General features: G+C 47.3%; 1 protein-coding gene across 2 annotated transcripts in view; it reads right to left on the bottom strand.

Annotated features, from left to right (window-relative positions):
* The window catches only part of Usp43 (ubiquitin specific peptidase 43), a 67040-nt gene that overhangs the window by 16016 nt on the left and 24059 nt on the right, over positions 1-26965 (bottom strand). The window contains exons 4-13 of one of the 2 annotated variants that reach the window (XM_051167880.1): positions 24183-24275; positions 22593-22728; positions 19318-19453; positions 17753-17888; positions 14464-14575; positions 9321-9424; positions 7250-7327; positions 6357-6483; positions 5919-6252; positions 1257-1415 (exon numbers count right to left, since the gene is read on the bottom strand). In XM_051167880.1, the coding sequence (XP_051023837.1) occupies positions 1257-1415; positions 5919-6252; positions 6357-6483; positions 7250-7327; positions 9321-9424; positions 14464-14575; positions 17753-17888; positions 19318-19453; positions 22593-22728; positions 24183-24275 (1415 nt within the window). Of the gene's footprint in view, positions 1-1256; positions 1416-5903; positions 6253-6356; positions 6484-7249; positions 7328-9320; positions 9425-14463; positions 14576-17752; positions 17889-19317; positions 19454-22592; positions 22729-24182; positions 24276-26965 lie in introns of both variants that reach the window. The other variant, XM_051167879.1, reaches the window with a different exon arrangement.

The following is a 26965-nucleotide window of genomic DNA, read 5'->3' on the forward strand; positions in this document are numbered from 1 at the left end:
TTTCTCTGGCTGTTTTCCAATAATGATTAGGAAAAAAAAGTGTGTGTGTGTGTGTGTGCGTGTGCGTGTGCGTGTGCGTGTGTGTGTGAAAACAAGGAGGGAAAGAGGAAAGGGGCAGAGATAGAGGGAAAGTATAAGAACATATGAAAGTGAAAGTGTTGTGTGAAATATGTATGTATATTATTTATCTATATCGATGTAGGTGTGAGTATCTAAAAACTCACAGAGGCCACGGGAAGCCATTGGTACCCTGGTCCATCACCCTCCTCCAGAGGAGAGGAGAGTGAACTAGTGAACCTGGAGCTAGGCTGCCTTCTCTCTCTGCTATGCACAGTGCTGGGATCTGAGGAACAGTACATAGGCACGCCTGGCTTTCTTTCTTTGTTTAAAAAAAAAAAAACAATCCTCAATGCTTATACGACAAGAGCTCTTGCCCATGGGGCCATCTCTCCAGCCCTGATGAATTTCTGTGATGCTCTTCTGTCCCAAAATTAAGCATGTCTGTTTGGCAGTGTGGGACAAGTCACATAAAAGCATTACACATTTCTCCTCAGTACGTCCAAACAACTGGAGGGTTTATAAATCAATTACTGGGGAGCCACTACACAGGCCCCGTGCTTTGACCTGCCTCCCCCTTCCTAACGATCTTAACACAGGTTTACATGGTACACTCCTAATCCCATGTGGCTTGATATGACACTCCCACAACACGCATCAGCTGCCTTATGTTAAAAAATATATATATTCTCTTCCCAAGCTGCCTTATGTTAAAAAAAATATGTATATTCTTTTCTCATTTCTTGATAAGGGCAACTACTGGGGGAATAGAGAGCTCCTATTTTCACACTGGCAGATGGAGGTTCTTCTCTACCTTCCTGGGTGCTCAAATAAGCACCCCAATTCCTTCAAAAACAAAAATACCCTCTGTGTGTGTGTGTGTGTGTGTGTGTGTACACTCATGCCCCAATAGCCAAACTACCTAGTGTGTGTGTGTGTGTGTGTGTGTGTGTGTGTGTATACGCATGCACATGTGTGTGAGCACGTATGTCTGTGTGTGTGTCTGTGTGTACACTCATGCCCCAATAGCACATGTGTGGAGGTCCAAGAAAACTTGCAGGAAGAGGTTCCAAGGATCAAACTCAAGTTGCTAAAAATGGTGGCGCGCATCCTTACAACCAAGCCGTCTCACTGGCCCAGAACATCTCAATTCTTAACGTGACCTCTGAACCCATCCCCTCCTGGGCTACGGCACACACCTCTCATGGAGCTGCTAGCTGACCAGGGAGGGATACTGTTCCGCTTCTGATAGAACAGGATGTAAGCTCCCCTGGTGTTGACCTCATCCTCTCGCAGGGGCTCCACTGTGCTGTCATCATAGCTGTACCACTGGCCGTCAAGGGAGTTCCGGCAATAGGCTGTAAAGGTTCAAAACCCAAGTTCAATGCTTAGAGCCCATGGCAGGAAGCTGCTCCCTACTGGCAGAGCTCATAAAAAAAAAAAAATGGACATGCTTAAAGGAGGACGACAAAAAAAAAAATGTCCATTTTTAGCTAGAACTGATTTCTGTGAAACCAGAAAAAGACAGCAGTCTCCCAGCTAGTGGGATCTTATTCAGGAATGCTCACTGGAAAGTGAGTGCTCACACTATGATCTCATCTGGTACCATCTCCCCTAACCCAGGGCCTCATGTGTTACCAAGGGCAGCGAATAGCGTCACCCACTGCTCACCCAATTATTCTGAGACATGTCAAAGTGCACATCTCTAAATGGCCATGGAAGAGAGAACGAGTCTCCTGGCTGGGACTCTGGCCTGCCTTTCCCTATTTAAGGACTGGAGCCCAGAGTTTACGGGAAGATGGGCAGGATTCCGACCCCCTCTAGCCAGCTACAAACACCCTGCGCCTGGCGCTCCAAGCTCGGTGCACAGCACCCAGAACCACTGGTTCTGAAGTTGGCTAACTTTCCGTGATTGGCCAGATCAGCAAATACCCCATGCCTTACAGGACACATGTGGCTACATCTATGTCCTTACTATTCTTGCTGCCACCTTTAAAATGTTGTTTAAAAAGAAAAGAAACACAACTTTTTAATACTGCGGATTACACGAACCCAGGCCTGGGCTGGACAGGTCCCATAGGCCCTAGTTTGCTGATAGTTGCATTCATCCCAGCTCAACACCCCAGTACACACCTTTAGTCTTCGTTTCACTCTTGCCACACCCACACCCCAGCCTTTCATAGTTATGGTACTCTTAAAATATGTCTAGAACACTTTGTCAATACCCAGTGTGAACTTTAACCGGAGGCTCAGAAACCGCCTCCGACTGAAATTCTCGCTTGCACTGCTGCTCTTTTCTACCAGCCCCTATAGAACAGCCATTTGGGGTGATGCTTTTACTCCTCTGCTCATGACCTGGAGCTGGCCACCGTGACCCAGTAAAATGGTTCCTAAAACTTCTGGACTCTCCAAAGTGTCTTTGTGCATGATCATGACCTGCGTGATGGCTGCAGCCTCTTAAGAGGCTCGGGGGGTGAGGAAGGGGTCAGTCATGAGGGAGGCCAAGGAAGCATCCACAGGTTGGGACTTTGGGGTGATGAGAGGAGAAAAAAAAGTCAAAGTCCAGAAATAGAACCAAACATAGAAATGTAGCATCGTGGAATTAAAGGGACCTTTCAATTAGTGATGGTCTCCTAGCAACCGGTACATGGTGGGGCACATCTAGAAACTCTAGACCACAGACTTAAATGTGAAATATCTAAAACCTCAAACAAAAGCGCTGAGAGATAATACAGGGGAAAAAAAAAAAACTTTATAGCCTCACAGTGAAGGGGCTTTCCGGCCACACCTCAAAACCCAGAAGTCATAAAAGGAATAATAAACCCTTTGGCTATCTGGACTAACAAAATGTAAGCCTTCCCCAAGACAAGTGACCTCAGGCACTGTTGGGACAGCTGCTACAAAGAAACTGCTAATAACAGCCATGTGGCAAACAGTCAAGGACACGGGCAGGACATTAACAGACTAGGCAGCCAGGGCTCTTCAACATGGAAGAGGGCAGAGCTGAGATGACACACACACACACACACACACACACACACACACACACACACACCACTAGACTGGCAAAACCCCAGAGGTTTTCCACACAGGCTGTGGCAAGCTCTCTTACAGGGAAGCAAACACTCCCTTGCTGCTGGTAGGAAAGCAAATTCCTACAAGCCCTTCTACAGGGCAGTGTTACAACATTTGTCAAAAATGCAGATCCAGGGATGGGGGTCTCACTCAATGGCAGGGTGCTTGCCTCGCATGCTCGAAGCCCTGGTTTTGATGTGCGCGCTAGCTATCTCCATCCAGAAAGTTCACCCTATCAAAAGCTTGTCCTGGAGGAAATGACACACGTCAAAGGTTGCAGCAGCAATACTGCCAAGCAAAAGATTGAGCGGAATGTGTCCTGATCCTCCAAGTACCAGTGTGGTAACCTCTAAGGTAGATTACAAAATGAAAAAAAAAAAAAATCCAGCTACAGATTTATATATAAAATATTCAACTCTTGTGTTTAAAAATGAGAGAGTGAAGCTTAAGGGTTTCTCTCTCCCCCCTCCCCCCACCCCTCTCTCTCTTTCCCTCAACTTTTTACTGGTTCTTTGTGAATTTCGCATCATGTACCCCAGTCTCACTCATCTCCCCCCTCCCCTCATACCTGCCCTACACCCTTGCAACCTCCTCCACAACAGAGAAACAAAATTTTCTTCATTGTAGATACTGTAGTGTGTTAGTGTGTTTAAGGGTCTCTATATTGTCAGTTGTTAATTTTTTTTTTAATTTTTAAAAATAAATACAAAGAACTAAAGTGCAAGCACAGTGCCACCTGAATCCTGGTGGATGAAAAGACCCACACAGAAGAGGAGGGCATGAGTGATAAAGGCCTGAATGCCTCCAGAGAGAAAACCAGACCCCAGACAAAGGGAAGCAAACTGGTTGGTCCCAGCCCCAAAGCCAGAGACTCTTCCTTGCCCGGATCCCATGGAGCATCCCCACCCAAAGACTGTGGGCGGCAACTATCGACCTAGAAGAACGCTCGACCCAACCAGGCAGGAAAAGCATTTTAAGACACATGGTGACTCAAATGTCACACTTTCATTGCCCTCTCTTAGGAAACTACGAGAAGGCATGCTCCCCTAAATGAAGAAGCTGGTGATTTTCTATGGTACCTAGTATGGAGCACCTATCCCTGTCACTTGACTAAACCAGCAGAATTCCTAACTGCACTCTAATTATCTGTTCTTAGACCCATAGGTAAGTGTGGCTCTACCCTTCACCAAAGAATCTTCTCTTTGAAGTAGACAAAGACCAGGACTCACAACCACAGCAGATCAAGTTGCTGAGAAGAAGTGACCACGGGGCTATCCAGCCCCAACTGACACATCTACAGTGCAACTCCTGCACCTAAGGCTGGGAACGTGGAGGAAGAAGGGGGTGGGAAGACTGTAAGAGCCAGAGGAAAAGGAAGTTGGCTGTGAGATTGTGTCTCCTCGAAATGTCAGAGAAGCTTCGTCCATGGAGTCTCATCCACATGGCTGCCTGAACAAGGACACCATCCAATAGACACGCTAACGTGGAGGGAGGGAGTTTCATAGGGCCCCAACCCTAGGCAAAGAACTAGAAGCAAGTAAGGAAGAAACAGCCTTTCCCAGGGAAGAACTGCCCCCTCCCCAGTTGGTTACTAATACCAAGTGGTCAGGCCTGAGGCCATGTATATACATAACATTATACAGACTCACCAGGCTGTAGTGCATGTTTAGGAATATATGTATGTGTACACATACACAATTAAGGAAAAAGAGGCCATGAATTTGAGAGAACAAGGTGTGTGGGGGGGGGGCACATGAGAAGTGTTGGAGAGACAAAAGGGAAGGGGACAACAGATATATTTAAATTTCTAACCGTACTTGTATTTTTTTTAAATCTCATGTCAAAACAGCAGGGAAGATGCTTCCTGAGATGCCTATACACATAGGTTTCTAGGGATTTGTGCTGAGCTATTTTTATCCTAGAGGAAAAAGACTGGGGATCTGAATGGACAGTGCCCTCCAGGCTGAACGGGTAACCCTTCTCACCTAGTGCAGGACAGCCACGAAGAGCGGTCTGGTAGCACAGCAGAGCACCGCAAGAGTAACCCGGTGCCCATCATAGCCTTCATGTGACTGGCCACACCCCGCCCCTGTTTTTCTCTGCTCACTCACAAGGCCTTTGTTTCTCTGAGGGCACTGTACTAGCAGTGTGCCATTAGCGAGCACATCCCAAGCCACTCAGGAGGCTCACAGGGACCAGCCACCACCTGACACAGAAGTACTGCCGCCAACAGCTCTCCTACAGCCTTTCGTGTGTGGTCACCAAGATGGGACAGAAGGAATGGTCAAGAATTGGCCAGTCACGCTATATCTAAGGATACTTACAGGGAAAGCTTTAAGTCACTGTGAGCACTGCCTGAAAGTTTGTTTCTCTGTCTACTGCTTCTAAATTAGCCAGATGAATAGTAACTAAAAGCACCCCACAGAATAAAGGGGTGCCAAATCCGGTAAGACTCTCTGTTTTGAATCATAATTGAAGGCAAGCATCGCGTCTTGGTTCTGGCGCTTGCCCTCGCATACTTGACATGCCTGAAAATACAAGTAGTTACTAGCATCGCAGTGCAACTATCTGCGTAAGTCAACACCAGCTTCCCAGAGGACTAGGTACTGTCATTTTTTGCCCTGTGTGCAGTGGGTGACAAACCCATCACAGTGAACGGGGAAAGGGCTGGCCTTCAAGAAGTACCAATTCTGGGGACATCTTGAGGCTCTGGCTACAGCCAAGTCATATGGCAACAGCTGGTGCCCACAGAGAGGCACGGCAAGGCTCACCTGTGTAATGCCCACCTTGCAGACTGCCATGGTGGTTGCAGACAGCGTACAAGTCATAGAGGAAGTCCAGCGGGTAGGTGGTGGGAAGACAGATTGGCTGCTTCCAGGAAGACCAGGGGCCTGGTCCTGCCTTGGAGTTGGTGCTCCTCCGTGCTACATGGGGAGCCATGTTGAGTCCAGACAGCGGGAACTTCACCAGTGTGGAGAGCTTGTTCCTTCTCTCCCCCACCTGGCAGAACCGTTTCAGGTGGATGATCAGGATATCAGGCAGGGTCCATAAACTCAGCTTCACCACGCCCTGCTGGAGGACCTGGCAGTGAGGGCACTTCCAGGCATCATCCTGGGCCAGCTGGAAAGGAAGCCATCAGGACTGTGAGGTCCCCACACCGCACAACCACAAGACAGCCAGCCCCCCCCCCCCCCCCCGCCAGGGAGTGGAATCCAGGGTGGGACCTGCTCCTCCTTGGTGTAAGACTGGAAACACTCATCCAGTGTACAGCTGGGCTGCTGGTGTGCCTGCTGCTGCTGCCACACACTGTCCGCATCCTGGACCCGTTCCTCCTGGACGCTCCCAAACAGTCTGGATGGAGGGAGAAGGTACAGCATTCAGAGCTCTGCCTCCCAGAAGAATCTAACTGTCTCCATACAGAAAACCTGGGCAGGGCCTCGGACAGGCAAAGCTACCCTTCCTGGGAGTTCTTAAAGCCTCCTTTACCCCCTCTTAGGGAATCATCTCTCTTCTTGACCAGCTCCTTAAAGAATCAAGTCCTAGGCTTACCCAACCTAGCACCAGCCTTAACACCTGACAAGAGATGAATGAGAACGTGATGGATTGAAACATGTCCTCTTGGAGAGGCAGCCGAGGAGAGTGATGAACCTACATTCAAGCCAGCCAGCCTGGGTTCAAACTCCAGCCCTGTGTGCGAGCCACGTGACTTGGGCATTGCTTAGCCTCTGTGCATCTCAGCCTCAGCCTCTGGGCAGTGGTACTGATAATCTTGTAGTCCTCCCACAAAGGGTCTGGAGAAGATGAAGCCAACGGCTCGCGGGAAATGAGTGCTCCAAGCAGGGACTGGCCCAGACTGAGGGCTACTCGAGCAGGTACTATTCCTAACACCCCCACTGGCCCCCGCCACGATCACCATGCCCTCATAGTGGCTATTTACACAGACAGTTCTAAGTTCTCACAGAGGAACAGGGGCCATTATATATTGAGGTGTGTGTGTGTGTGTGTGTGTGTGACCTTACACTCTAACTAGAGGAAACTCTAACTGGGTCCAGGAAAGGTTTGTGGGCAGAGGCATGTCCTAGCCAAGCTCTGCAGGAGTAAAATTCCACTAACTCACCGCTCTGTGACAGAACTATCCCACTCCACCGCCAGCTTGACATGAGGAGGGCCTCCTGGCCTCCTGAGGTGCAGAGCCCTGAGGAGAGAATGAGGAAACCTGTCAGAAAACAGAGTTCCCTTCCCACAGCTCTCGGGGCTCAGCAGTCGACTTTGTCCCTCCTCCCTGGCAGAATGTCTCAAACGAAAACACCCTGAAATGACTACAAGCCACACGGAAGGTTCCTAAGTGTGTGGAAGGCCTTAGCTCTGCCTACCTCTTACTGCACTCTACCGCTACTCTGAGGAGGTGGGAGCGCTAAGGCCTTCTAGCTGTCCCACTGAATGCCCAGATACCTCCTCAGTTTGACTATGAAACATCTCCCACAGACTCACATCACTGGATTCTTTAAAGGGGAAGCTTAGCTGGAGTGTTCTCTCTCTCTCTCTCTCTCTCTCTCTCTCTCTCTCTCTCTCTCTCTCTCTCTCTCTCTCTCTCTGTATCCTGGCAAATGTGAGGTAAAGAAGCTTCTCCAGTATGTGACGTTCAGCCTCACCAGAGGCCCCAGAAACAGGGCTGGCCATATGGACTGAAACCACAAGACAGATTAAATCTTCCCTTCCCTGAAGGTGCTCCTGTCAGGTACTTGGTCACAGCACCACGGAGTCAGACAAACACCCAAATGAGCATCTCACAGGAAAAGCTGAGACCAATGACGGCCTAGGAGAACTAACATCCTCATTCGCAACAATGCAGAAGGAACCTCTGTGAACCCCACAGTCTTCCGAAGCCCCACCCCCATACCCCGCAATGTATAGAAAAATCTCAGTGAGTAGAACGATGCCTCCACTCAGTTCAGAAAAAGGAGAAATGAAGGAAGGAAGTGGAGGGCAGGATAGTTTGCCCTGAATCAAGAACAGTAGACACAAGCAGTGGCCAAGTTCACACCAAAATATTGTTTAGGATTTGTGACAAGACTGTCATCAAGATGATGCAATAGAAGGTTCTGGACTCACAGAGGACACAAGGTAGGATGAGACTGCACACATACCAAGGACAGCTTCCATCCTATATTTTCAATATATTTTGCATTACGTTGTCCCTACTGCTTTTATGTACTTAGGTGCTTCCCCTTAAATTCCTGTCATGAACTGGTTACTACTGGCTATAGGCTGGTTCCAGCCTGTGGAGCCCATGTTGAGGAACTGTCATCTCCAACACTGAATGCCACAGGGACCCCAGGAATTCTTTTTCCTGTCAGACCAAAGCATGTCCTGTCAGACTTACCAGCTAAGGAGGGTATATACCGTTTTTTGTTTTTTGATTTTTTTTTTTTTTTTTTTTGACTATAAGATGCACCTGACCATAAGACACACCCAGTTTTTATAGCAGTAAAACAACAAAAACAGTAAAAACAGCAATCGGACCATAAGGCCGCCCCTAACTCCCCCCCACTTTTGAGGGGAACAGTGCATCTTATGGTCTGAGAAATAGGGTAAATGGGGTATTATGGGGAGCCTTCTGGTCTACCTCTACATTCTAAACCCAGCTGAGACCAGAGAACCTTACTGCAGAATGGACTCTGTGAAAACATGGACAAACGTATCAGATCACTAATGCAGAGAACAAAATCACCCATGGACACTGTGCCAGCCCCGAAGAGGTCTACACAAGGCTGCACTGTGACAAGCTATTGAAAGGACATAGGAGCATCATGAAGTCAGAGGCACAGCGGCTTTATCCCCTGGCCAGAGTTTAGGACTGATGGTCCATGTGCTACTATTCTCACCCACCTCAGAGGGGACACTCATTGCGACTGGGTCTGTGGCGAGACCTAACCACATGATGGGTAACATCAGCGAGACCAGTCTGGGTACAAACCCAGGCTTCTCCAGTCACCAGCTGTGTACGTCCGAGTAAGGCGCTCTCTCTGGTTACTCTCACTGCTCCCTATCTTTCAGCGGCCATTCTTGCGCATGGGGTAAAAAAAAAAGGGGGGGGGAGCAACATGTGTCTAAGGACCCAACAAAGTAGCTGGTAGTCTTCTTTGGCAAGCCTAGCTCAGTAAGAGTCGGAGCCATCTCTTCCTTACCTGTCAACTGCCCAGTGACAGAGGGGCCGGCTGTCCTGTGGAGATAGGTAGCTGCAGGCTAAGGAGAGTCCCACAACCCGGATGGAGAACAGAGTCCTCAGGTCCTGCCATGACAAAACCAGAAACAACCATTTATCACAAGTCCCTGTGCTAGCAACACACTGTGACACATAAATTAATCAAAGGTACAAGCAGTTTCCTTTGTAGTATTTTGAATATTCTCTTGATATCTGGTATTTAAAATGGAGAGCTACTAAGGCTTCATTGCTTTTAAGATCCAGTCTTTTTATATAGTGATCTAATGCCATGCTTGATCTATTGTGTGGCATGCGGTGGTGGCATGTGAGACTGTGTAAGCAGTTTGGAGAGACCAGAGTCTGACAGTGTGGTGGACAGAGAAATGTTTCAACGCAGTGACTAGGAGACCGCTTGCTGCATTTGCTGTTGACAGAGACTGGCGTTGCCCCCAAAAGCACACAACTGACCCTAAATATTCGGGAGAGGTAAAGGGGTCTGCGTCCCCGCTCCCCGCTAATATTCTTTCTTACACTCAGGGTTAAGGGGTTGGTGGAAGGGAGGTAGAGACTCCAATACTGCAAAGAAAATAGAGTTTAAAAACAAACTTCAACATAGGGTCCTAAAAAAAAAAAAAAAAGTCAGTGGGACAAATGACCTGATTCAAAAACGGCCAGATGATCTGAATACATGCTTCTCCAAACACATGCTGATAATAAGAGCATCCTAGAAGACGGTTGCTACCATTTGTAGGTAGGAAATACGAACCAATGAACGGAGCCCACAAAGAGCTGTCGTTCAAACCCACCAGAGCAGCTATATTTCTATCCGTATTCTAATTTTAAAAGGGGAGAGGAGTACGTGTTGGGGAGGAAGTGAAGAAATTGCGACCCACGCGCACGGTTGGCAAGCATGTGAAATGGTGCTGTGGAAAACGACGCCGAGCGCCTCACAAGGTTGTACCTACAGCTGCCATCTCATCCGGGGGACGTCAAGAGATGTTTGCACTCATGGCCACAACAACATTGTTCCCTGTAGCCAAACGATGGGGCGCCCCGCGTCCTGATAACAGATACATGGATAAACGAAACGCTGGGGCTGCCCATAACTCAGTTTCACCCAGGCTTAAAAATGGAGGAGTGGGATGGGAATATGGCGTTTGGTGGCAGAGCACATTCTAAAGAGGCTCTGGGTCGGACCCCAGAACCACTCACACCCAGATAACAGGAGAACAATGGAAATCTATGTGGTAGCAGCTCAGCATCCTCGCCTCCAGCCTGAACTACTTCTAGGCTTGGGAGAGCTTTAGCGTGTGCAAGGCCCTTAGCTCCACCTCAGGTACTCTAAGAGCTGGGGGCGCGGGGGAGGGAAATCTGGCATATGCGACTGGTACAAGAGGCTAGCGGGGAGGGAGTTCCATGTAGGGTACTGTCACTCTGTTAAATGGGTGCGGGGGTTTTTGTAGGAGGACCGTTTTAAATTTTGAGAGAACAGTAGTAACAGTTACACAGTATGGCAAATGCAATTAACATATACTTGTGAATGGTTGTTATATATTTTTTGCCAAAAAAACAGATCAAATGCAGTCTGCATTCAAATGAAGAGATACGGCTTTTAAAGCTGTCGCTCAAGAACTTGGCTACGACCAAAAATAAAATAAAATTTCCTTCTAAATTAAAACTGATGGCAGACATCTTCTCTTAAAATCATGGGTGAGGTACATGTCAGATTCTGCCTGGCAAGAAAAAAAGAAGGAAAGCATTACAATTCTAGGAAAGAGTAATTGCCAGCACTCTGGAAGAGCAAAAGGTCCAAAACACCCTGAGACAACCGTGAGGGTTCCATGTCTTTGAACCCCCAATACTCTGAGGTCTTTAGGCATTTTCTTTTTCGTGGACTAGTTTCCGTGGGTTTAAATGTAGTGATGTGACGCTAACTAGCGAAAGTGGTCCTCAACCCTTGAACAACCCTTGCACAGGGGTCACCGAAGACCATCTGCATATCAGATACTTACATTGCAATTCATAACAGTAGCAAAGCTAGTTATGAAGCAGCAACAAAATAATTTTATGGGTGGAACTGTAGTAAAGGGTTGTAGTGTTAGGCTGTACTAGGAACCACTGGTCTAGACAGTGATGTTCGGGGAATTCCCCAGCTCCTGGACTGTTATCAAAAGACAAAAACCACCACCAACAACAAAACCCCTATGTATTTGCCAACAATACGTGTGCAGTGTGAGGTTAATCTATGGTTTTTGACAAGACCCAATCAAAGGCTGGAAGCCTGCTAACTTCAGGGGCTTTGATTCAAAGCCATATGGTTGGCCACAGAAGAATGGTGCACCTTTTCAGTCTGGGAGAAACAAAGAAACTCTCCCCTTGTCAGTCCTAACTGCCTGAGCTTTGCTGTCAGCACAGGGAAGCCATCCACTAAGCGGATCCCACCATCTATATGGAGGCAGCTAACCCGGCATAAAGACACAGCGCTGTACTCACATACCCAAGTTTATATGGTGACCATAAAAAACATGTTTCTTCAGTGATAAGTCTTTCCTCCCCCACCCCCCCATAATTCATGCAAATTAATTCTCTCTAGCAAATGGTTCGTTTTTGTAAGGAACGCTTTCCTGTCCTCTATTCTAGGCTAAGCAGATTCATTTCAAGCCTTTGACGCCATGTGTTCACTGTGCTTGATCTCTTCAGCTTAGTTCTGAGAACTCTGAATATATTCTTTTCAAATTCCTGCCATGTGGAGCCAATCTCCAATACAGTATTGAAAGGATAAGGCTGGGGGCCGGGGATTAAGAGCACTTGCTGCCCTTGCATAATAGGATCCAGATTGAGTTCCCAGCTCCCTCAGGAGGCAGCTCACAAGAACCCAGAACTCCAGCTCAAGTGGATCAGACTCCCCCTTCTGGCCTCCCAAGGGAGTGCATGCGTGTGGCGTACACACAGGTAAAGAGGCGCGCACACACACATATACTACTACTGATGATGATGATGATGGTGATGATGGTGATGGTGATGATGATGATGATAATGTTTTTAAAGGGGTATGGGTTAAGTAGGATGGCCACCCTGAGAGCGTTGCACCCATTCTGAGCGCATGACCCCCAGAGCACACCGTGCCCAACTGCACATTTGCCAACAAGGAGGAGCATCCAGGGGCAGGCCGAGGTTTCCTGCACGTGAGTTCTGCTAGCCTCTCTGGCGGTTTGATTAGTTCTTGACGCGGGAAGACTATAAGGACTCGGGAGCAAAAGTATATGCCTATGCCAGGGAAAGGAGCAGGGACAGCTGGGGAAGGAAGAGCAAGCTGAAATAAATGCCCACATGAAAGTGGTTTCAACCCCTTTCAACAGTCTGCAGCGCGCACGGTCCGGGGTGGGGGGCAGCAGCGCGCGGTCCGGGGTGGGGGGCAGCAGCGTGCGGTCCGGGGTGGGGGGCAGCAGCGTGCGGTCCGGGGTGGGGGGCAGCAGCGCGCAGTCTGGGGTGGGGGGCAGCGCGCGTGGTCCGGGGTAGGGGGCAGCAACGCGCGGTCTGGGGTGGGGGGCAGAAGCGTGCGGTCTGGGGTGGGGGGCAGCTCCTGCTCTTACTAGCCAGCCTGACCTACTTGTGGAGGAGCTCGCGTCTAATTCAGGCTCCACAGCACAGTGGACAAATCCTCTGCACAGAAAGGTTTGGGCAAATAAAGAGAAAGTCCCTAGCAAATTCCTTTTTGGTATGAAGCCTAAATTAAATGTATAGGGCCACCTTTGAATAGGAAGAAACAGCCATCGGGAGAGATCAGCTACAAAACAGTTGGGCTTAACCCCACTAGAAGGCTCTTGTTAAACAGTTAAACACAAGCGCTTCGGACTACTGACACAACTCTAAGCACCCCAATACCTTCTCCACCAGGGCGGTTCCTGACGCAGAAGCTGTAGACCAGTGGTTTTATGGCTGCTGAAAGTCAATGAGTTTTAAACTTTTTTGTGAACACAAGAAAGTATTTTTCTTTGAGTTTGTTCTTGTTGTTGTTGTCTTTTTTTTTTTTTTTTTTTTTGTTGTTGTTTTTTTTAATGAGACAGGGTTTCTCTGTGTAGCCTTGGCTATCCTGGACTTGCTTTGTAGACCAAAGTGGCCTGAAACTCACAGAGATCCACCTGCCTCTGTCTCCCCAAGTGCTGGGATTACAGGCATGCACCACCATGCCTGGCTTTCCTTGAGTTTTTAAACTCAGTTTCTCAAAACAAAATTACTGTTTTATCTAGATTTTCACTCATGGACATCAGAATCAACAGCCATCAATTTTCAGCAGAAATCACATCTTAAGGGCTGGGCAAAGGAGCTTGCTGCCAAGCCAGACAACCTGAGTTCAAACCTTCCAGACTCACATGGTGGAAGAGAACCAGTTCCCCAAAGCAGTCCTCTGACCTGACACGAGCATAAATAAACACAATAAGCAGATACATAAATAAAAACAACAACAAAAAAATCCTATCTCAAGCCAGGTGTGGTAACCTGTAACCTCAGAACTTTGGGAGGTTGAGACAGAAAATTTATCACAAGTTCAAGGTCAGCCTGGACTACAAAGTAAGACCTTGTCTCAAGAGAGAAGGTTAGGTGAGAAGAGGAGAAAAAAAAAATTATCAAGTATCTTTAAATTTTGATGCAGATGTGTAAGCTACAACTTATTAGGTGCCAGCCCCTAGTGAAAACTATGGGAAGTCATAAAAAACAAAAAATTAGTAATAATAACCCAAATGCTACTCTTTATTTCAGTGGTACCTGGGAAGAGCGTCTCTCCTAATGTCAGCCGGGCGGTGGTGGCGCACACCTTTAATCCCAGCACTTGGGAGGCAGAGGCAGGCAGATCTCTGTGAGTTCGAAGCCAGCCAGGTCTACAAAATTAGTCCAGGACAGTCAAGGCTACACAGAGAAACCCTGTCTTGAAAAACCAAAACAAAAACACAGAAGAAAAAAAAAAAAAAAACCCACCAAGAACAAAAACCACCACAAGCCATAATATGGTAACTCCTTGCATATAAGTCCCACGTACTCACGCACAGGCACGCACACCCAGGCACGCACGCACAGGCACGCACGCACAGGCACGCACACCCAGGCACACACGCATGCGTACAGACCTGTGCGGGGATCTCGCTCCTCATGAGGCACCGAACCTTGCTGAGAATGCACTGTTGAAGGTGGGCCCAGGAAATTGTTCTCTCTTCCCGTATCAGGAACGGTGGCCCAAACCTGAAAATCCAAGGAACTAAGTTATTTCCGCAGAGGAAACTCCTACCAGAGTCACGGACGTTTGCCTCGCTCTGGTTGCTTTCCAAAGGATTAGTGAATAGTTAAGAGGCAAGAACTACGTGGATTTGCCAGTTGCTTATATATGCTGCCACAAAGCTACAGAACAGACTGAGGAGAACAGAGGGAGGGGATGTGGGGACCAGAGAAAGGCATCCTGATGACACACCGTCAGTGTCCTGTCCCAGGAATATTCTCATTACTGTGAAGTTTTCCACCTCCCAACCCACTGAATGTCCAGCATCAGGCTTGTCAGCAGCGAGCACAGGATATACCCAGGTTCCCCCTCACCCTCCGCCCCAAACGTCCCACCCCTCTGCCACAGGCACTCTGGCTGTGAGAAGATCTGATTGGATAAGGCAACGCTGTTGAGTCAGTGTCGGTAAAGCTGAGCACAAATATGAAGGAACCGGTCTGCATGTGGAGGGTCACTGTGTGGGCATCAAGCAGGCAGGCCAGCTCACCAGCCTAGTCCTGTGCGGTTAAGCATTTTGAGTCCCTTCCAGTTTGTTGTTATTTAAACAGCACTGCATATGGCAGGAACTACACAGATTCTTAGACACCGATCATCCAATACGTGTGACCAACTGTTCTCCTAGGGTGGAGGTTTATAAATAGAAGGGCAAAGCCAATGCTACTTACCTCCAAAATGCCCTACAGAAATGCCATGTCAGTTTGCCAGCAAAGCAGGTGCCTTTATTCAGACCCCTGGATAAAAGTTAGGGTTTTTTGTTTTGTTTTGTTTTTTTCATCTTGGCCAATAATTTGCTGTATTCTTGCTCAGAATGCGTAATGTAGATTTCCTTAGCAATCTGAAGAACTGGAATAGAATCTCACTACTGCAGTTAGAATTTTCTCATTGCCAAGGACACTGAATCTTTAATCCTACACTTACACTTCTGTGGACTCATCTCACTATGAGACGCAGTGAGGCATTGAGTGAGAGCTAGGTTTCCTAGGACTGATGTGAATTTTTCACTCTCACAAGCGCACATATTTTCCCTCATTTTCTTTTGCTTTTAAGTTTTTTATAATTGGTTTCAGTTTAAAATGTTTTTTTTTTAATTTTTTTGAAACATAAGCCTCCTCCTTTGTGCCCCCCCCCCCAGTTTTATGTGCTATAAAAACAGCCTCTTCTACTGAAAGACATAAATATTCTCTGCTTTGTCTCCCTTGTTGAGAAAGGGACTCGCTCAGGGGAGTGCCAGCACACTCACCCACGCTGCTTTTCCAGTAGTTGTTTATGGTGACTTTTCTGTGATTACATTTTTAATTAATTTGGTATTTATATGTAAAAATTTCAGCAAGAGGAAAGAATGTCTTAAAATAAAAAGAAGTAGGTTGCTCGGCCATAGTTGTTGGATAATGCATCTACCCACTCCTAGGACTATGAAATATGACATTTTATCATATAGTAAATACCTAAAGATACTTTGGCCTATTCAGTTCTGCTAATATTTTCATATTCTTTTACCCATATCATAATATTTTAGCAACTAAATTTTTTGAGCTGTATATCACCGTGCACACCGATGATTCTAGGAGCTAGTTAGGACACTGAGGCAGAAGGATCATCAGTTTGAGGCTAGCCTGAGCTGCATAGGGAGTTCAAGGCTAGCCTAGGCTATAGAGTAAAACCCTATCTGAAGGGTCCAAAATCAGCAGCAGCAGCAGTGTTGTGGTTGCCACCCTCCTCACCCTCCTTTCCCTCTTCCCTGGAACGCTCTGGTTATTCCTCCCACACTTTGTCATCCCAGATAAATCTTAGGAATGTCTGTCTTATCGATCCTACAGGTCTCGCAGGAATTCTACTGTGTTTTTATTTTGTTTCACTTTGTTTACATAGTGCTGGAGATTGATTCCGGGGCCTTGTAGACGCTAAGTACATGCGACAGCACTGAGCCACACCAGAATTCCCTCTGTGTCTTTTAAGATGTGTTTGACTTTGTGCATGTGAACATTTTGCTTGGATGCATGTGTGAGCACCACATGCATGCCTGGTGTCTGCGCAGGCCAGAAAGAATGTCTGATCCCCTTGAAGTGGGGTCAGGGATGGTTGTGAGGAACCACGGAGCCATCTCTCCAGCCTCCAGAATTCATGAAACACTTTTATTTGCATTTTAGTTGGCGCCTGATAAATATACACTCTTACAGGACAAGCAACGCTTCAGTGCACGCACACACTATAGAATGATCAAATCAAGGTACTATCCATCACCCCAGACAGTTACAATTTCTTTTAAGACACTTAATCTGACTACATCAGAAAGTTGTCTGGTTTTGAATATTTATATTATAACCAATCACTTTCCTGAAGCCTTTACTTAGTTTGAGTTACTTTCCAGTTCATGTCTTCTGGACAGGCTGTCAAACTACAAACAGTGCTGTTGTTGCTGTTGCTTTCTTTACTTCCACCACCTTTTTACTTCCTGCTAGTGATGGGTTTACTATGTAAGCCCACGCTGACCTGCAACTTGCTGCACAGCCGAGGCTGGCCTCACAATCCTCCTGCCTCAGCCTCCGGACAGACTAGGATTACAGGTGTGTAAGGCCATGCCTCCTGGCTTTCCTCTTGTAGCCAGTTTGTCGCACTGGGCAGCTGCTGCCAGCCCTCACGACACAATATAACGTAGTAGTGGTGCAGGCAATCACAGCTGCTCCTGCAGTTTACAGGAAACCTCTGATGTTTAATTAAGGATGGTGTCAGCCATCTGCTCAGGGCAATTACAGCGAATCCTCTTGCTCAGAGGCACTCTGCTCTCATCTTCTACTTTATTAGCACTGGGAATAGATACTTATTTCATCAAGTTAGAATTACTCTAGATAGATTCCAAGTTTAGAACCCAGTGTGGTGGTCTACCCCTGTAATCCCAGCACCGGAGTGCTACAGACAGGAAGGTCAGGAGTTCTAAGCCAGTCTTGGTTACTACATAGTGAACTGAAGGCCAGCCTGGGATACATGAGCTGAAGAAAGGGAAGGAGGGAGAGAGAGGAGGACCTGAGGGACAAAGGGAAGGAGGGAGGGAGGGGGGGAGGGAGGGAGGGAGAGAGGGAGGAGTGCCAAGTGCAGGTCTACAAATCGCACTGAATCACATGAGAGCAGGAAGGAGAGTCACATACCTGCTCGCCTGCTGCCCCGACCCCACCAGGTTGCAGAAGAGGATGACCACCCTATTCTCGCTGTGGAGAGGCCCAGAGAACCGCTGGCTGTCACGGCCTGCCAAGCGCGGTGACACTGACACACCAGATGGACGAGCTGGAAGAGAGAATGACAGCAAGGCATCTATTCACCGCTGGGGGAAGGACACCGGGCATACAAAAGTCACGTGCATATGATGTGACTGTAGATAATGCTATGATTTTTCAAACGCAATCTGAAAAGCACCTCAAAATTACTTGGGTTGCTTTTATGTCTCCCTCCAAGAGAACCTCAGAGCGTCCCCTACCATGGACAAAGGAGAGAGGGCCTGGCTTGGACTCTAGTTCCAACCATTTCTGAAATATTGATTTTTTTTTTCAAGGAAAATATGTGTTACTCATGATTGAATTTGAAATGAGGACTTATTTCCCCAGGTTATAGCGTAGTCGAGGTCAATTAGTGTTTTGTTCCAGACTGCATGGCTCAGATTTCTCCTGTTGATGCAGAAAATATCAAACACCTGATTTGCACAGCTCACTGCCTAGGCTACCTAAGGACAGTGGCTCAGAGAGCAGGGTTCACCTGAGGGATGGCAAGTCGCCACTCACCCTATCAACCCTAGAAATACTATGCTTCTTCCTACTATCCACACTTATGATAGATACGTTCTCATTTTTTAAATTAGGTGCAATGAGAGGATAATAACAAAAAATAATAAAATAGAATGGTAACAAGTTACTATCGTAAAGGTTATGTAATATTGATCAAGTATGGAGCTTGGTGGAGGGTCTACTTGACTTGCATTTGGGAGCTCCTGGGTTTGACTCCCAGTACCACAAAACAAAGACACACATTAGCAAAGGATGCTTCTGAAAATTCCCGTTTAATGTCTCTAGAGCATAGAGGGAGTAGGTAACAGAAACTCCAGAAAGGAAATCTGGGGCAAGTGGGAGGTGCTGCATACTGCAATGGGGCCTTTAAACACGGTCTTCTAACCTGGCTAATTGTGCTAAAATGTACACTGATGTACAATGGATGTTAGCTTTAAAAAAAACTTTTAAAGACCATATTTACCTATCCAAGATTAATCTCTCTCTCAATCTCTTTGCCCATCTACAGCTCAACAGGTAGAAATTTGACTCCAGATATGGACTGTGAATTGTAACAGTCCTGAAACAAAGAGGACACCAGCACCTCTTGCTGAGCAGTGGTTCTCAGAGTGTGGTCCCGGAACCCCACAGCATCAGCATCTCCAGGAAAGGTGACTGACATGCAGATTCCTGAGCTCCCCGCAGGCCTTTTGAATCAGAAACTCTGAGGAAGGGGCCCAGAAGTCTGCTTTAAGTGGCCCTCTGGGTAATTCTAGTGTTCTCTGAGAGTTTAGTATCAACCATCTGTAGATAAGTTACAGAGGAAATGAGCCTAAGAACTCCAAGGGTTGAAGGTTTTTATGCCTTAGCACCCCAGAAGAGCCCCTCAAACGCATGACTCATGCTTATGCCATGGCAAAGTCACTCAAAACAAATTACGGAAGGCACTGCTGTACCTGAGAGGGTCCCCAGGCCAGGTGAGGGAGGGACTTGGAAAGCATACACATTATCACCCTCTGCGATGGTATTCAGGTCCTCTTCATCAAAGAACGACCGCTGGAATCCATTGGGGTACAGTTCAACCAAGATCACCTGAAGTGAGAAGGGCTGTTTTCTCAAAAAGAAGCCAAAAGATAAGGATTCAAAAACAGGGCCAGCGAGATGGCTCAGAGGGGTAAAGTGCTTGTTGACAAGCCTGGTGACCGGAGTGTGATCCTTAGAATCCACATGATGGAAAGGAAGAACTGACTCCAGCAAGCTGTCTGCTGGTCCATATGTGCACATGCGCGCGCGCGCGCGCGCGCGCACACACACACACACACACACACACACACACACACGCTTAACACAAAATTAAAAAAATAAATAACTCGGAGTCTTAAAACACATTTCTCCTTTCCTTCCAAGTGCCAACATATTTTAAAATCATAAAATAGAGCAAACACAACAATTAGATTAATCATAGACGACTTAACTGCAACCATACAAAAAATAAAATAAAATCTAAAGTTTTATACCTAGCTAACCTACCACAGCACAAGTAAAATAAAAGACACTTTGGATAAATAAAAACTGTTTCCCATGATCAGTGTTCCAATGAGAGGGCCTCAAAGCGGTGTCACTAACTTTTCTCACATAATGTCATGCTTGAAAAACACGTTTGTGGAACACAGGAAGGAGGAAACAGTTTACACTACAGGAAAGAGACTTGGCTGCACCAGGAACCCAATCAGCACCACAAGACACACATTACACAGAGACCTTCTGAGGAACATTGGCTGGGAAGTTCTCTTGTGAAAGATAAAGTTCAGGCTTTAAAAAAACAAAACAAAACAAACAAACAAACAAACAAAAAAACTGAATCAGAAAAAAAATTTGAGTTGTAAAAAAGAAATGAATCAAAGACAATAGTACACATTAGGTTTAAAACGTGTTGAACTAAAGCAGAGGACGAGGGGAACCCTACAGTGTAGAACGGTAACAGCCGCTACCTTACTACCAATGGTAACTTTTTTGGAGGGGTTCAGGGTCAGGGTCCAGACAAGTCCTCAGTACATGTCCCTACCTGGCTTGGAACCTGCAGCAATCCTCCTGCCTCAGTCTCTCAAATGCTGGATTATAGGCATGAGCCAGCAATGCCTGGCTACTATCTGTAGTAATATCGAAATCAAAAAGCTGTGAGGACATGGATGCACACCAAGATCTGTGTTTTGTTTTGAGGAGATTTCACACTAGGCTTGGCTCATTATTCACTTCTAGTGACATAAATTAATGTATGCACCCCAAATCACAAGACAGAGAATAAACACACCCAGATAGCGTACCCCAAATCACAAGACAGAGAATAAACACACCCAGGTATCGCATCCCAAATCACAAGACAGAGAATAAACACACCCAGGTACCGCCATTACTATAGACAAACATGCCAATCGAAAAGATCAAAACATCGCTGGGCAGTGGCAGCACACGCACTTAATCCCAGCACTCAGGGAGGCAGAGGTAGGCAGATCTCTGTGAGTTCAAGGCCAGCCTGGTCTATAGAGTGAGTCCAGCACAGCCAGGGCTACACAGTGAAACCCTGTCAAAATAAAAACAAACAAACAAAAACAAAAGAAATCAAAACATCAAGGGATCAAGCGAGATGTTTGGATGTTTAAGTTCCAATCCAACTGTGCATCCTGTGCTAACACCATGTAAATTCTATCCCCCCTCACAAATGCATCTGACACTTCACAGTCCTGACAGTCCCGCTGCTGCTCGGCCTCTGCCTCTCAGATTGTCCCTTTCAATCTCTCAGGACTGTCATTTCTCCAACCAAATGTGCTCTCCCTCTTTCTTTTTCCTCAAACACACACACACACACACACACACGCACACGCGCGCACGCGTGCATACACACATCCCTAGAACACTCAAGAGTTCATTCATTTTCAATTTATTTATTTTATGCAGGTGGGGGCCTGGTGTGTACAAACCACAGCACGTGTTTAGAGGTCAGAATATAGCTTTCCAGACTCGGCTCTCTCCTTCTACCGTGTAGGCTCTGGGGACTGAACTCGGGTCATCAAGTTTAGCGGCGAGCACCATTACGCCTGAGCCATCTCGTTAGCTCCACGTCAGAGTTTACAAGGCAAATGCACGTTATGTTTCCCCTGTGTGAACATTTCATAAGAATCCTCAGGTAGAGACAGAGGTCAGGACTGCTCAGGCAGAGGTAGGAGGGAGCCAGCAGGGTGACGGGAGCCTTGGTAACCAGGGTGGTTACACAAATACACAGACGTAGCCACAGCCTTAAGACACGTAGACATTGTTGTACATATTATAGCTCATCTAGCGAGAACCTCACATGGGCTTTTGTTTGTTTGATTTCGAAAGGTTGTACCAGGTTATCTGGGAAGCATACATTTTCCGATTTATAGTTTAAGAAACAGAGGGCTGATCAGTCACTTGCACAGTCCAGGTCAGAAAGCTGGACAGCAGCAGAGTCACACCAGAACCCACGCGGGGCCCCTCTGTGACGTGAGTCATAACTGTCGACAGACTGGACTCAGGATCACCACGGAAACGTAGCTGCGAGTACTCATGAGCATGTCTCTAGGACGGCTTAGCTGAAAGCATAAGCCATGTGCATTCAGACCCCAGCTTAGCCACCTCCTTGCTGGGTGACCTCAAACAATTTACTTAACCCTTCTGAACCACCCTCCTTGCTTCCGGAATGAAGATCTTTGTAATTCCTTCTTCGCAAGAGTAGATAGGAGTAACTCATGGCATCAGCTGAGCACAATAGTGCGTGCCTATACTCCCAACACTGGGGAGGCCGAGGCAAAAGGGTGGTTACAAATTCAAGGCTACTCTGGACTATATACAGAGGTACCAGGCCAGCCAGAACCATGTAGTGGGACCCTATATCTCAGAAAGGAGGGAGGGAGAGAGGGGAGGGAGAAAAGGGAGGGGCAAACGAACAGAGGAAACAAGCATAGGGCAGTGACCTGCACCAGCAAGCGCGGCTGGTTAGCTGCTGTTGGATCACAATTACCATCACCTTCTGAATGGCGTGTCCCCTTGCGGTCACCCTGAGTAATGGTGCAGGGAGAAGTCAAGGGCAGGTCACCACAGACACCAGGGGACAACTAATCAAACAGAAGCCAATGAGTCATGCTGGAGCCATCTGGGAACCACACATTAGCCTGGGCAGCCGGCCCAGTCAGCATTCTGCCACCCAGCACACCTCCTCTGCAGGGACGCCTCCTTCCTCGGCAACCATCTTCCTCAAGGCCGCCACTGTGCTGAGGATCGGCACGGCCAGGCCAACCCGCAGGAACCGCTGGCTCTTAGAGGGGAAGACCAAAGTGACACTCAAGAATCTGGAAAACAGAAAGGGAGCCGAAATCCTTAAAGGACTGGCAGGATTGGTCCTTCACCAACACCACAGGTTTAGCCCTTAAATACAATTTGCTAGTTGGGTCCCTGCACTTTAGGTGCCCTACCACTAGGGGGCAGAAAAGAGCCAAGTCTCCCAAACTGCTTTTCCAGAGCAGTGACCATAGAAGGGTTTTGACTGGAAATCACACCACATAGATCTCTGATTTCATCACTGTAACTTTTAAAAAGATAGCATATAAGAAAAAAAAAGAAACAAACAAACAAAAAATCCCCTGTATTTTGTTAAATAAAACAGCCAACGTGCTTCTTTTTGAAGAAATCAACTCTATCGGTGACTTTCTCCTCTATGAAAATTTCTGTTACCAATCTCCACTTTAATGTCCCCTCACAGCCCCCAGAGCCCACCCCTAGGGGAGGATGGCTGGTATGCTGCAGTAACTATCCAAGTCACACGCTGGGATTTGAACCTGAGAAGTCTGTCCCAGGGTCCCGGTTTTACTATGCTATCAAGGCTTCTTGGCAACAGCCTACACTTTCTGATGCTGCCGGCGGGTATATACCCACGTCACTGTATAAGTGTGTGCAGACAGCAGGGCAGCTCTGAGCAGAGGGAGGGGAGGCGGTCGGGTGCGGCTCTGTGGAGAAGCCTGGTGTTCCGCTACGTCTTAAACATGTCCACAGGAAGAAAAAAGGCGATAAGACCGAGGAAGGTGGGAGCACAGTGAAGGAACCCTTTTATCTCCACACCCGCACCGGCTCCCACATTCAAACTCACCAACCTTCCAGGGATGGCACTGGCTCGGCCAGTTGTGTTGATGGCAAAATGGGCTTCTGGGAAAAGGTCTGCACTGCTAGCCCTTTGCTTTTAGATACTGCAGCCGACTGATCTCTCACTCGCTCCACTGGTACTTCTCTTCTCGTCTTTACCAAACAAGCCTTTCTTTGCCCCTTCATGAAATCATTTCCCTGTAGTGCCTACAGACACTTGGGAGGCTAAGGCAGAGGGATGGACAGCTTGGGCTACAGAATGAGACTTTGTCGAATGAATGAATGAATGAATGAATGAATGAATGAATGAATGAATGACTTCCCACACCTTTATGAAGAAAAGGACCAGCAGTTTGAGATACAGCAGGGAAGAGCATGTAGGAACAGATGCTCCTGTCTGACTGAAGCGGGGCCTGGGGCAGCTCCTGAGTGGTCCAGAGACCTAAGTCAGGGCACAGCATCGACTCAGCCTGGACACACAGGAGCATCTTGAGCCTTGGCTAAAGGATAAACACTCCTTTCTCTTTAATTGCTCGCTCAGTAACTGAGTGTCACCTGATTGTAAGACTGGTCTCTAGAGAAACGGTAAGTGAAAAAATGGCAGATACTGGACCAGAACCTTCCCAGGAAAGAGGAAGGACAGGTCAACACCCAGGCACTCACATACCTCGTCTGGCGCAAGGGGATGGGAAGGGACACACACAGGAAGGGATCGAATGTGTTGCTTTGCTTCAGGCAGTGAGGACAAGTCAAGGAAGATCTGTGAAGGCAGAGAACAGAGATGAGCCGTCATCACGCTTAAATAGCTTGACAGTCCTCGAAACCCTAGACACTGAATTACCACAGTGTCTCCTGTCCAGCAGTTCCACAAAGAATTGAAAACAGGTGTCCAACCAACTACTTATAAGTAAACGTTTCTTGCAGGTTCTGTTCACAAGAGTCAAAGGGTGAAACAACCAGACTATCCAGCAATAGATATGGGGCAAACAAATGTGGTAGGTCCACATCATGGAATACAACTCAGCCATAAAAAAGAAGCAGAGTCCTGATACCTTGAAAATATTATGCCAACTACCAAGAAAGACCCAGCCACAAAAGGCTACCTATTGTATCACTCTGTTTATATGAAATATATAGAATAGGAAAGCCAAAGAGACGCAACACAAGTTGGAGGTTTCCAGAAACCAGGGGAAGTAGAAGTGGAATGTGACTACATCCCAGGTACGAGCTTTTCTCTTTGGGTGATAAAAAGTGTTAGTATTATTCTGCTTCAGTCTGCCTACCTGTGATGTCACTACCTACCTGCCACGGAGACGTTGGCCCTGCCAAGGGCCATATAAAAGACAGACCCTCCGCCAGACCCTCCTCGTGGTCTCTTTCTCTCTCTCTCTCTAATCTCTTGCTCTACCCTCTCTCCACTCTCAACCCCTCTCTCTCTTACTTTCTCTCTCTTTCTCTTCTCATTCTTCCTCTCCCTCTCCCTCCCCCTCTCCCTCCCCGTCTCTGTCTCCCTCCCCCTCTCCCTCCCCCTCCCCCTCTCTGTCTCCCTCCCCCTACCCCTCCCCCTCTCTGTCTCCCCCCCATCTCCTCCCCTCCCCCTCTCCCTCCCCCTCTCCCTCCCCCTCTCTGTCTCCTCCCCTTCCCCTCCCCCTCTCTGTCCCCCCCATCCCCCTCTCTGTCTCCTCCCCTTCCCCTCCCCCTCCCCCTCTCCGTCTCCCTCTCCTGGGTACCCCTTTTCCCCTTTTCTTCTCCCAGTCCCCACGTTCAGTTAATAAACTTCTCCACAACATATATCATTAATTATTAAATATAAAAAAAGGATTTCCCCATTTTAAAGGGAGAAGAGAGAGTTTAGTTTCACATCTCTGCCGAGAGGATGGGAAGAAACCGTGCACAGCAGCTTTCAAGGCAAAGGGGTCTCAGGACCTCTTTCTGCCTGGGTTTAGCTTCCCTGAGCCCCCAAAACACACAAATAGCTCTTTTTTGAAAATTACATTTATCTATTTGATAGGGAGGGTGGAGGATATGCCAGTCCCCTGTCAAGTCAGAGAACAGTCTTTGGGAGTTGGTCCTCTCATTCCATCATGTGGGCTCTGGCAAGGAACTTAGGTCAGCAGGTAGCAAGAACCTTGACCCTCTGAGCCGTCTCACTAGCCCACAAACAGATTTTTTTAAAAAGATTTATTTCTTTACGATGTATACAATGTTCTGCCTGAATGTGTGCCTGCCTGCCAAAAGAGGGACCAGGTCTCATTATAGATGGTTGGGAGCCACCATGTGGTTGCTGGGAATTGAACTCAGGACCTCTGGAAGAACAGACAGTGCTCTTAACCTCTGAGCCATCTCTCCAGCCCCACAAACAGATTTTTAAAGGCCAAGGTTTCCAGGTTTTTCTGCCATAGATTCTATATCAATGAAGGGAGGGAGGGACTCTGGCATCTTAAGTCTAAAAACTTCCCAGGAGCCAGATATGGTGTTTCCCAGCTGTAATGCTAGACTCAAGAGGCTGAGGCAAAGAACAGAAAGGTCTAGGCCAGCCTAGGCCATATAGCAAGACACTGTCTCAAAGATAATAATCGCAGTAATAGGGGTAACAGGAGTAGGAGTAAATAATAGTAACAATAATAATAATAATAATAGTAACAATAATAATAATAATAATAATAATAACAATAACAATAATAATAATAATAATAATAATAATAATAATAATAATAATTAGCAACAACTATTGGGATGCCCTTCCCTCACACTGAGGAGTGTCCCTGAACTTTGAATTGCTAATTCTATGAGGCGGAGAGCTAAGTGCCGGCAGGATGTCGGTACTGTCATTTCTATGGCCGGTCATCCAGCTTTCTATTTGTAAATGCTTATCCTTCCTCACCTGCCAAAGGGCAACACTTAAGACGAATCTGGCATTGTCTCGATGCTGATTGGCTCAAACTGAAATGTGGCTTTTTGTGCAATGAAGAGCCTGAGCCCCCAGAACTGGGGCATGAAGTACAGGGGTGAGACATCCGGGCAGGAGAGCCATGGGATTTCAAGGGGGCAGAGAAGACACAGAAGGGAGACAGATGGAGTGGAAGAGGCAGTGAGGACCACATAGAGATGGCATGGAGGACAAGTCAGGGGAAGTGAGTAGCTGGCTGAGAGACTGCCCCAGCAAAAGGCCAACGGCTCGAAACTGTCTAGAAGTCTCCATGACTTAATTAAACTGCAAGTGGGCCCACAAAAGCCCCCAATAAACAACAACACAGAAAGAAGGCCAAACCTATGTATTCACCCGAGGCGCCGGCTTACTGCTAGATCTTGGAGATACAAGCTATCTAAGTGGACAGAAGTTACTAGAAGGTTTGTAGTGACTTAGAAAACGGTGTTCCGTGGTCTTTTGTTTCCTTGCTTGTTGTGTTGGTGGTAGTGTTGGAGTGCAGGGCCTTAGGGCTGCTAGGC

The sequence above is a fragment of the Acomys russatus genome, chromosome 25 (assembly GCF_903995435.1).
Source record: "Acomys russatus chromosome 25, mAcoRus1.1, whole genome shotgun sequence".
Lineage (NCBI taxonomy): Eukaryota > Metazoa > Chordata > Mammalia > Rodentia > Muridae > Acomys > Acomys russatus.